We start from the raw sequence: 12,035 nt of genomic DNA, 5'->3' as shown, positions 1-12,035 counted from the left end.
CTGCTCCCTGTCACCTTGTGCGCCTCACAGCGGAGCCCTGATCACAGCGTCCTTCTGTATGTGTATAGGGAGGATGTGTGCATCTATGGGATGTAGAGTCATAGCAAAATGATTGCAAAAAAACTGAAAAGAAAGACAACCAAACAAGAACAATAAAAATAGCTGAACACAACTTATATAACCAGCAGTTTATCCTGTAAACATGATGAATAGCCAGACACCAGATTGTGACTGTATTCCTGAGGAGTCTTAAGACCCTTTAACACTGCCCAATTATTAGGTGAATATTAGGTAGCAATACTCGTTCCCAATAATCAGCCCATGTAAAGAGTCATCGTCTTATTGGAAGGTAAACATTCAGCACAGAACGTTCTCAATCAGGTTCACATTTCATTACCTCAACCCTGATCAGTCATTCCCACAGCATTATCCTGCCCCCACCATGATCACTGTAGGGATGGTATTGGGCAGGTGATGGGCAGTGCCTGGTTTCCCCCAGACATGATGCTGCCCCCACTATGATCACTGTAGGGATGGTATTGGGCAGGTGATGGGCAGTACCTGGTTTCCTCCAGACATGATGCTGCCCCCACCATGATCACTGTAGGGATGGTATTGGTCAGGTGATGGGCAGTGCCTGGTTTCCTCCAGACATGATGCTGCCCCCACCATGATCACTGTAGGGATGGTATTGGGCAGGTGATGGGCAGTGCCTGGTTTCCCCCAGACATGATGCTGCCCCCACCATGATCACTGTAGGGATGGTATTGGGCAGGTGATGGGCAGTACCTGGTTTCCTCCTGACACGATGCTGCCCCCACCATGATCACTGTAGGGATGGTATTGGGCAGGTGATGGGCAGTGCCTGATTTCCACCAAACATGATGCTGCCCCCACCATGATCACTGTAGAGATGGTATTGGGCAGGTGATGGGCAGTGCCTGGTTTCCTCTATACATGATGCTGCCCCCACCATGATCACTGTAGGGATGGTATTGGGCAGGTGATGGGCAGTGCCTGGTTTCCTACAGACATGATGCTGCCCCCACCATGATCACTGTAGGGATGGTATTGGGCAGGTGATGGGCAGTGCCTGGTTTCCTCCAGACATGATGCTGCCTCCACCATGATCAATATAGGGATGGTATTGGGCAGGTGATGAGCAGTGCCTGGTTTCCTCCAGACATGATGCTGCCCCCACCATGATCACTGTAGGGATGGTATTGGGCAGGTGATGGGCAGTGCCTGGTTTCCTCTATACATGATGCTGCCCCCACCATGATCACTGTAGGGATGGTATTGGGCAGTTGATGGGCAGTGCCTGGTTTCCTCCAGACATGATGCTGCACCCACCATGATCACTGTAGGGATGGTATTGGGCAGGTGATGGGCAGTGCCTGGTTTCCCCCAGACATGATGCTGCCCCCACCATGATCACTGTAGGGTTGGTATTGGGCAGGTGATGAGCAGTACCTGGTTTCCCCCAGACATAATGCTGCCCCCACCATGATCACTGTAGGGATGGTATTGGGCAGGTGATGGACAGTGCCTGGTTTCCTCCAGACATGGTGCTGCCCCCACCATGATCACTGTAGGGATGGTATTGGGCAGATGATGGGCAGTGCCTGGTTTCCTCCAGACATGATGCTGCCCCCACCATGATCACTGTAGGGATGGTATTGGGCAGGTGATGGGCAGTGCCTGGTTTCCCCCAGACATGATGCTGCCCCACCATGATCACTGTAGGGATGGTATTGGGCAGGTGATGGGCAGTGCCTGATTTCCTCCAGACATGATGCTGCCCCCACCATACTTCACTGTAAGGATGGTATTGGGCAGGTGATGGGCAGTGCCTGGTTTCCTCCAGACATGATGCTGCCCCCACCATGATCACTGTTGGGATGGTATTGGGCAGGAGATGGGCAGTGCCTGGTTTCCTCCAGACATGATGCTGCCCCCACCATGATCACTGTAAGGATGGTATTGGGCAGGTGATGGGCAGTGCCTGGTTTCCTCCTGACATGATTCTGCCCCCACCATGATCACTGTAGGGATGGTATTGGGCAGGGGATGGGCAGTGCCTGGTTTCCTCCAGACACGATGCTGCCCCCACCATGATCACTGTAAGGATGGTATTGGGCAGGTGATGGGCAGTGCCTGTTTTCCCCCAGACATGATGCTGCCCCACCATGATCACTGTAGGGATGGTATTGGGCAGGTGATGGGCAGTGCCTGGTTTCCCCCAGGCATTATGCTGCCCCCACCATGATCACTGTAGGGATGGTATTGGGCAGGTGATGGGCAGTGCCTGGTTTCCCCCAGACATGATGCTGCCCCCACCATGATCACTGTAGGGATGGTATTGGGCAGGTGATGGGCAGTGCCTGGTTTCCCCCAGACATGATGCTGCCCCCACCATGATCACTGTAGGGATGGTATTGTGCAGGTGATGGGCAGTGCCTGGTTTCCCCCAGACATGATGCTGCCCCCACCATGATCACTGTAGGGATGGTATTGGGCAGGTGATGGGCAGTGCCTGGTTTCCTCCAGACATGATGCTGCCCCCACCATGATCACTGTAGGGATGGTATTGGGCAGGTGATGAGCAGTAGTACCTGGTTTCCTCCAGACATGATGCTGCCCCCACCATGATCACTGTAGGGTTGGTATTGGGCAGGTGATGAGCAGTACCTGGTTTCCCCCAGACATAATGCTGCCCCCACCATGATCACTGTAGGGATGGTATTGGGCAGGTGATGGACAGTGCCTGGTTTCCTCCAGACTTGGTGCTGCCCCCACCATGATCACTGTAGGGATGGTATTGGGCAGGTGATGAGCAGTGCCTGGTTTCCTCCAGACATGATGCTGCCCCCACCATGATCACTGTAGGGATGGTATTGGGCAGGTGATAGGCAGTGCCTGGTTTCCCCCAGACATGATGCTGCCCCACCATGATCACTGTAGGGATGGTATTGGGCAGGTGATGGGCAGTGCCTGATTTCCTCCAGACATGATGCTGCCCCCACCATACTTCACTGTAAGGATGGTATTGGGCAGGTGATGGGCAGTGCCTGGTTTCCTCCAGACATGATGCTGCCCCCACCATGATCACTGTTGGGATGGTATTGGGCAGGAGATGGGCAGTGCCTGGTTTCCTCCAGACATGATGCTGCCCCCACCATGATCACTGTAAGGATGGTATTGGGCAGGTGATGGGCAGTGCCTGGTTTCCTCCAGACATGATGCTGCCCCCACCATGATCACTGTAGGGATGGTATTGGGCAGGTGATGGGCAGTACCTGGTTTCCCCCAGACATGATGCTGCCCCCACCATGATCACTGTAGGGATGGTATTGGGCAGGGGATGGGCAGTGCCTGGTTTCCTCCAGACACGATGCTGTCCCCACCATGATCACTGTAGGGATGGTATTGGGCAGGTGATGGGCAGTGCCTGGTTTCCCCCAGGCATTATGCTGCCCCCACCATGATCACTGTAGGGATGGTATTGGGCAGGGGATGGGCAGTGCCTGGTTTCCCCCAGACATGATGCTGCCCCCACCATGATCACTGTAGGGATGGTATTGGGCAGGTGATGGGCAGTGCCTGGTTTCCCCCAGACATGATGCTGCCCCCACCATGATCACTGTAGGGATGGTATTGTGCAGGTGATGGGCAGTGCCTGGTTTCCCCCAGACATGATGCTGCCCCCACCATGATCACTGTAGGGATGGTATTGGGCAGGTGATGGGCAGTGCCTGGTTTCCTCCAGACATGATGCTGCCCCCACCATGATTACTGTAGAGATGGTATTGGGCAGGTGATGGGCAGTGCCTGGTTTCTTCCAGACATGATGCTGCCCCCACCATGATCACTGTAGGGGTGGTATTGGGCAGGTGATGGGCAGTACCTGGTTTCCCCCAGACATGATGCTGCCCCCACCATGATCACTGTAGGGATGGTATTGGGCAGGTGATGGGCAGTGCCTGGTCTCCTCCAGACATGATGCTGTCCCCACCATGATCACTGTAGGGATGGTATTGGGCAGGTGATGGGCAGTGCCTGGTTTCCTCCAGACATGATGCTGCCCCCACCATGATCACTGTAGGGATGGTATTGGCCAGGTGATGGGCAGTGCCTGGTTTCCTTCAGACATAATGCTGCCCCCACCATGATCACTGTAGGGATGGTATTGTGCAGGTGATGGGCAGTGCCTGGTTTCCACCCAGACATGATGCTGCCCCCACCATGATCACTGTAGGGATGGTATTGGGCAGGTGGTGGGCAGAGCCTGGTTTCCACCCAGACATGATGCTGCCCCCACCATGATCACTGTAGGGATGGTATTGGGCAGGTGATGGGCAGTGCCTGGTTTCCTTCAGACATAATGCTGCCCCCACCATGATCACTGTAGGGATGGTATTGGGCAGGTGATGGGCAGTGCCTGGTTTCCCCCAGACATGATGCTGCCCCCACCATGATCATTGTAGGGATGGTATTGGGCAGGTGATGAGCAGTGCCTGGTTTCCCCCAGACATGATGCTGCCCCCACCATGATCACTGTAGGGATGGTATTGGGCAGGTGATGGGTAGTGCCTGGTTTCCCCTAGACATGATGCTGCCCCACCATGATCACTGTAGGGATGGTATTGGGCAGGTGATGGGCAGTGCCTGGTCTCCTCCAGACATGATGCTGCCCCCACCATGATCACTGTAGGGATGGTATTGGGCAGGTGATGGGCAGTGCCTGGTTTCCCCCATACATGATGCTGCCCCCACCATGATCACTGTAAGGATGGTATTGGGCAGGTGATGAGCAGTACCTGGTTTCCTCCAGACATGATGCTGCCCCCACCATGATCACTGTAGGGATGGTATTGGGCAGGTGATGGGCAGTGCCTGGTTTCCTCCAGACATGATGCTGACCCCACCATGGTCACTGTAGGGATGGTATTGGGCAGGTGATGGGCAGCGCCTGGTTTCCCCCAGACATGATGCTGCCCCCACCATGATCACTGTAGAGATGGTATTGGGCAGGTGATGGGCAGTGCCTGGTTTCCTATATACATGATGCTGCCCCCACCATGATCACTGTAGGGGTGGTATTGGGCAGGTGATGGGCAGTGCCTGGTTTCCCCCAGACATGATGCTGCCCCCACCATGATCACTGTAGGGATGGTATTGGGCAGGTGATGGGCAGTGCCTGGTTTCCTTCAGACATTGTGCTTGGAATTGAGGCCAGAAAGTTCAATCTTGGTTTCATCAGACCAGAGAATCTTGCTTCTTACAGTCTGAGAGGCCTATAGGTAATTCTGTGCAAACTCAGTGGCTTCTTATGTGTCTTTTATTGGGGAGAGTTCCTTCTGACCCCTCTGCCATAAAGTCCAGACCCCTGCAGTGATGGTTGACCTTCTGGAAATTGTCCCCATCTGCACACAGGATCTTTGGTAACCTTACCAAGGTCCTTCTCCCCCAAAACTTCATCCATTTAATAGCTCTGGAGGCCACTGTGTTCTTTGGAACTTTTTGTGCCCCTTGTACCCTTCTCCAGATCTGTGCCTTGACATAATCATGTCTTTGAGCTCTACAGGCAGTACTTTTCGCCTCATGGCTTGTTTTTTGCTGGGACACAGCCTTGTCTTAATAAGTTCTCACTGTTGGCAATGTATATCAGAGCAAAACCCGTGTGTGCTAACCATGTGGCATCAAACCCAAAAAGACCAGAGTCTGTAATCACATCCAGAGCTGCCCCAATAAAATACTTATCAAAGTGTCTGTATATAAGAAATAATAGCTTTTCCTTTCCAATAAATTGTAACATTGTTTATACTTTGTCAATATTGGGTATTGAGTGCAGAACGGGGAAAGCTTAAAGGGGTACTCCACTGCCCCAGCTTCCGGAACATTTAGTTCAGATCGCTGGGTGCGGGCTGCGGGGGTTGTGATGTCACGGCCACGCCCCCTCAATGCAAGTCTATGGGAGGGGGCGTGACATCCGTCACGCCCCCTCCCATAGACTTGCATTGAGGGGGCATGACATCATGATGGGTGTGGCCATGATGTCACAACCCCCGCAGCCCGCACCCAGCGTTTGGAACTAAATGTTCCGGATGTTAGAGCAGTAGACTACCCCTTTAAGTTTTTTTTTTTCATCTTAGTACAAGAGACCGCAATATGACAAAATGGGAAAAAAGTTAAAGGGTCTGAAAATTTCTATGTGGTTTGAGCATTTTGGAGTCTTGTAATTCCGACATGAAGACCTTCAGTGTATAGTCTGTGTCTTACTTTGCATATGGATCATTTTCAGTCACTCGAGGGTTTTTTGACCACCTGTGGTAGCAGTGGGTAATAGCGCCCCCTTTCTACCACATCCAGGTAGTGTAACCAATGTTCCTTTTACTTTATAATCAATGCTTCCATCTGTATCCTTAGGGACATTTAGTGGGGGGAATATCAAAGGGTGTTAACTGCGCCTCATTTTCAGAAGTGTGTTTGGTCTTTTAAAAATTTGGGGCAAATAGCACAAACATTTAAAGGGGTTATCCAAGAAAAACTGGCTCCAGAAAGTTAAACAGATTTGTAAATTACTTCTATTAAAAAATCTTAATCCTTTCAGTACTTATGAGCTTCTGAAGTTAAGGTTGTTCTTTTCTGTCTAAGTCCTCTCTGATGACACGTGTCTCGGGAACCGCCCAGTTTAGAAGCAAATCCCCATAGCAAACCTCTTCTAAACTGGGCGGTTCCCGAGACACGAGTCATCAGAGAGCACTTAGACAGAAAAGAACAACCTTAACTTCAGAAGCTCATAAGTAATGAAAGGATTAAGATTTTTTAATGGAAGTAATTTACAAATCTGTTTAACTTTCTCGATCCAGTTGATATATATATAAAAAAAGTTTTTTTCCTGGATAAACCCTTTAAGACCAGGTATACTTGGTATTAAAGGGGTACTCCGGTGGAAAAAAAATTTCTTAAATCAACTGGTGCCAGAAAGTTAAACAGACTTGTAAATTACTTAAAAAATCTTTACCCTTCCAGTACTTTTAAGCAGCTGTGTGCTACAAAGGAAATTCTTTTCTTTTTGAATTTCTTTTTTGTCTTGTCCACAGTGCTCTCTGCTGACACCTCTGTCCATGTCAGGAACTGTCCAGAGCAGGAGAGGTTTGCTATGGGGATTTTCTCCTGCTCTGGACAGTTCCTGATTACGGGCATCAGGTGTCAGCAGAGAGCACTGTGGACAAGACAAAAAAGAAATTCAAAAAGAAAAGAATTTCCTCTGTAGCATACAGCTGCTAAAAAGTACTGGAAGGCTAAAGATTTTTTAATAGAAGTCATTTACAAATCTGTTTAACTTTCTGGCACCAGTTGATTTAAAAAAAAAAAATTTCCACCGGAGTACCCCTTTAATGCTTTACACAATATCTGATTTTCAAGTGTAACATGAGAGATTCTATTTAGGGGGTTGAATAATTCTGAGGCTGCGGTAGTCAGTAAAAATGGAATCTTGGGTGGAATTTGGTTCAGAATTTGCAGCAGAAATTAACCCCTTGCAATTGACAGCCCCATTGACAATGGGATTTTCCAGGCAGAATTCCACAGAGAGAAAGAACATGTTCACCCTTTTGGCGGAATCTGGATCCGCATCGGAAGTTCCGCTATGGATCTTGTGTAGTGTGCACTGAGCAGCAGAATCCCATTGAAATCAAAGCTGGAATCGGCAGACACCATTCAATCCAATGACTCGAACACCTAGTGCAGTGGTCTTCAACCTGCGGACCTCCAGATGTAGCAAAACTACAACTCCCAGCATGCCCGGACAGCCGTTGGCTGTCCGGGCATGCTGGGAGTTGTAGTTTTGCAACATTTGGAGGTCCGCAGATTGGAGACCACTGAGGTCCTAGTGACTCTGTTGTGGGTTATTTCCAACCATATCTGTCCAACCATATCTGTCCAACCATATCTGTCCAACCATATCTGTCCAACCATATCTGACCATTTCCAAAAAAAAAAAAAAACATGGTCTGTCTTTTCTTTTTAGGTTGGAAAAACAAGTTAAAGTGGCAGTAGGGTGCAAAAACGTATGTAGCAATTAAATACTGATAGATTGGGATAAACAAAAGGGGGGCTCCGGCCTCTAGCACAGCACTATACGTATATTGTCTGCTATGTGGTTGTACCTGATTAGTGTGTGTGTGTGATTTGTTACTGTATATGTGTAGTACAGAATGGATATGTTAGGTTATGATGAATGTATATGGATTAGATTGATGATTTGAGGTATATAGTTTCATGTATTTCCTGTATAATAGATATGCTACTTATATTATTGTTTTTATGTACACACAAGTTTTTTGTTTTGTTTGTTCACATCTTTCTAGGAATGTGTACATGTTGTATATTTGTTTGTGTTTATATCCATGTGCGTTGTTTTGTATGATTTTCTTTTGTGTGTATATGTGTGTTTTATTTACATGTGTATACACGGGCATTTTATGTCTATGTGTGTGTATATAAATGAATATCAGTTTGCATGTGTACAACTGGGCATTAATGTGTATTTGTATATGTGTGTGCATTGTTTTATAAGTGTGTGTGTTGTTTTATATGTGTGCGCATGTGTATTGTTTTATATGTATATATGTGTTTACATGTGTATTGTCTTATGTGTATGTGTACATGTGTATTGTCGTATGTGTACATGTGTGTGCATTGTTTTATAAGTGTGTGTGTTGTTTTATATGTGTATGTATGTGCATGTGTATTGCTTTATATGTGTGCACATGTGTATTGTTTTGTATGTATATATGTGTGTACATGTGTGTTGTCTTATATGTATATATGTGTGTACATGTGTGTTGTCTTATATGTATATATGTGTGTACATGTGTATTGTCTTATGTGTATATGTGTATTGTCTTATGTGTACATGTGTGTGCATTGTTTTATCTTTGTATGTGTACATGTGCATTGTTTTATATTTTTGTGTACATGTGCATTGTTTTATGTTTGTGTGTACATGTGCATTGTTTTATATGTATATATGTGTGTACATGTGTATTGTTTTATGTGTATGTGTACACGTACATTGTTTTATATGGTTTTGGGTACATGTGCATTGTTTTATATGTGTGTACATGTGTATTGTCTTATGTATATGTGTACATGTGCATTGTTTTATATGTGTGTACATGTGTATTGTCTTATGTATATGTGTACATGTGCATTGTTTTATATGTGTATGTGTGTACATGTGTATTGTCTTATGTGTACACGTGTGTGCATTGTTTTATCTTTGTATGAGTACGTGTATTGTCTTATGTGTACACATGTGTGCATTGTTTTATCTTTGTATGAGTACATGTGTATTGTCTTATGTGTATGTGTACATGTGCATTGTTTTATGTTTTTGTGTACATGTGCATTGTTTTATGTTTTTGTGTACATGTGCATTGTTTTACATGTGTATATATATGTGTACATGTGTATTGTCTTATGTGTATGTGTACATGTGCATTGTTTTATATGTTTTTGGGTACATGTGTATTGTCTTATGTGTATATGTACATGTGTATTGTTTTATATGTGTGTACATGTGTATTGTCTTATATGTATATATGTGTGTACATGTGTATTGTCTTATGTGTATGTGTACATGTGTATTGTTTTATATGTGTATATGTGTGTACATGTGTATTGTCTTATGTGTACACATGTGTGCATTGTTTTATGTTTTTGTGTACATGTGCATTGTCTTATGTGTATATATGTGTGTACATGTGTATTGTCTTATGTGTATGTGTGTGTACATGTGCATTGTTTTATATGTGTATATGTGTGTACATGTGTATTGTCTTATGTGTACACGTGTGTGCATTGTTTTATCTTTGTATGTGTACATGTGCATTGTTTTATGTTTTGGTGTACATGTGCATTGTTTTATATGCTTATATTTGAGTATATACATGTGCACTGTTGTGTATGTAGTTTATCCTCATATATGTGTCATGTGCTCTTCTCTATAATGATGGTTGGGTTTCGTCTCTGGCAGTGCCCCCGGGCACCCGTCTACCTGTCACCTCCTGGCCGGTCTCTCCCGTCTCTCCTCCCCGTCCACTATCTTTCCCTCTATTCCAGTGTCCTTCCCCTTCACATTCCCCTTGTCCTCTCTCGCCCTCCCCTTCACCATCTCTCTCCACCCTCCCATTCTCTCTCCATAGTGCTCCCAGGCCTCCAACATTCCTCAGTGTCTGGCCATGGCTGGCCTGGTGCCCAGGATGGGGGTGGCGCGGAGGGGGGGACACGCCTTTATCCCCACATGGCATTAGATGGGTGACCCTCCCTCTTCCAGATTCCCTTATGAGAGGGGGTATGTTAGATCTCTAAGGGGAAACCTACACCCCCTCACCCTTCAGGAAACCACACGTGGCAATTGGTGTTATCCTTTCCCTGACACATGAATGTACTTAACCCCTGCATTGTACTGTAAGAGGAGATGCTGTGCTGTGATGAGCAATGGGTTAATGGTGCAATGTGCTGCAGATTGTGACCGGCCTCAGTATGTTAGTCTATGCATATTGTTCTAATGGACTTGTCCTCTCTCTCCAGGACAGCTGGGGGCGCTCTGGGTGTAGCCATCGATCATGCACTCACTGGACGAGCCCCTGGACCTGAAGCTCAGTATCTCTAAGCTGCGGGCAGCACGAGAGAAGAGAGATCGCAACGGGGGGAGCACTAAGAGAAATGTGGTGCACCATGAACTGATGATCCGGGACGATGGGACCACTGTTATCACCCCCATCTGCCCCTCACCCCCGCCAGGTATTCGCTTATATATGTGTCATTCCATCCCCCTTTAGCTTTTATTTGTTAGGCCATATCTAATGCCCCCACTATATCCAGATGGTGACCTCCCTCAATGGCTTGGATTTCCAGTTAACCATTGCTTTCCTCTTTACACGTTGCAGGGTTCCTGTCTCGTTTCCGGGAGGGGGACAGTCCACCCTTCTCTACTCCACCAATTGTGGACCTCAGCCTCTCCCCTCCTTCTGGGATGGACTCCCCGAGCCGCTCATCTTTGTCCCCTGAGAGGGTGACTTGTGGGGACAATCTGTTGGTGAGTCTGTTTCCCTAACACAGATTACTTGGATGTTTGTTAAATGCTATACCTGCCCCATGCTGTAGGGGGAGTGCTTCATCTATACCAAGAAGGATGTGATGTCATACATACAGGGGTAATATACACAGTGATGTCACAGTACAGGGATAATATACACAGTGATGTCACAGTACAGGGATAATACACAGTGATGTCACAGTACAGGGATAATATACACAGTGATGTCACAGTACAGGGATAATACACACAGTGATGTCACAGTACAGTGATAATACACAGTGATGTCACAGTACAGGGATAATATACACAGTGATGTCACAGTACAGGGATAATATACACAGTGATGTCACAGTACAGGGATAATATACACAGTGATGTCACAGTACAGGGATAATACACACAGTGATGTCACAGTACAGGGATAATACACACAGTGATGTCACAGTACAGGAATAATATACATAGTGATGTCACAGTACAGGGATAATATACACAGTGATGTCGCAGTACAGGGATAATACACAGTGATGTCGCAGTACAGGGATAATACACACAGTGATGTCACAGTACAGGGATAATATACACAGTGATGTCACAGTACAGGGATAATACACAGTGATGTCACAGTACAGGGATAATATACACAGTGATGTCATTGTACATGAATAATACACACAGTGATGTCACCGTACAGGGATAATATACACAGTGATGTCACAGTACAAGGATAATACACACAGCGATGTCACAGTACAGAGATAATATACACAGTGATGTCACAGTACAGGGATAATACACACAGTGATGTCACAGTACAGGGATAATACACACAGTGATGTCACAGTACAGGGATAATACACACAGTGATGTCACAGTACAGGGATAATACACAGTGATGTCACAGTACAGGGATAATACACAC

General features: G+C 46.8%; 1 protein-coding gene across 3 annotated transcripts in view; it reads left to right on the top strand.

Moving 5' to 3' along the window:
- The window catches only part of GLIS2 (GLIS family zinc finger 2), a 96,352-nt gene that overhangs the window by 59,673 nt on the left and 24,644 nt on the right, over nt 1-12,035 (top strand). For 2 of the 3 annotated variants that reach the window (XM_056534995.1, XM_056534994.1), the window contains 2 exons: nt 10,603-10,815; nt 10,962-11,110. In XM_056534995.1, coding sequence (XP_056390970.1) covers nt 10,638-10,815; nt 10,962-11,110 — 327 coding nt within the window. In that variant the 5' untranslated portion in view covers nt 10,603-10,637. Of the gene's footprint in view, nt 1-8,053; nt 8,076-10,602; nt 10,816-10,961; nt 11,111-12,035 lie in introns of those variants that run through there. The other variant, XM_056534997.1, reaches the window with a different exon arrangement.

This window comes from Hyla sarda, chromosome 8, assembly GCF_029499605.1.
Source record: "Hyla sarda isolate aHylSar1 chromosome 8, aHylSar1.hap1, whole genome shotgun sequence".
NCBI classification, from domain to species: domain Eukaryota; kingdom Metazoa; phylum Chordata; class Amphibia; order Anura; family Hylidae; genus Hyla; species Hyla sarda.
The sequence above is the reverse complement of the archived record's forward strand: the minus strand, read 5'-3'. Positions and strand labels throughout refer to the sequence as shown.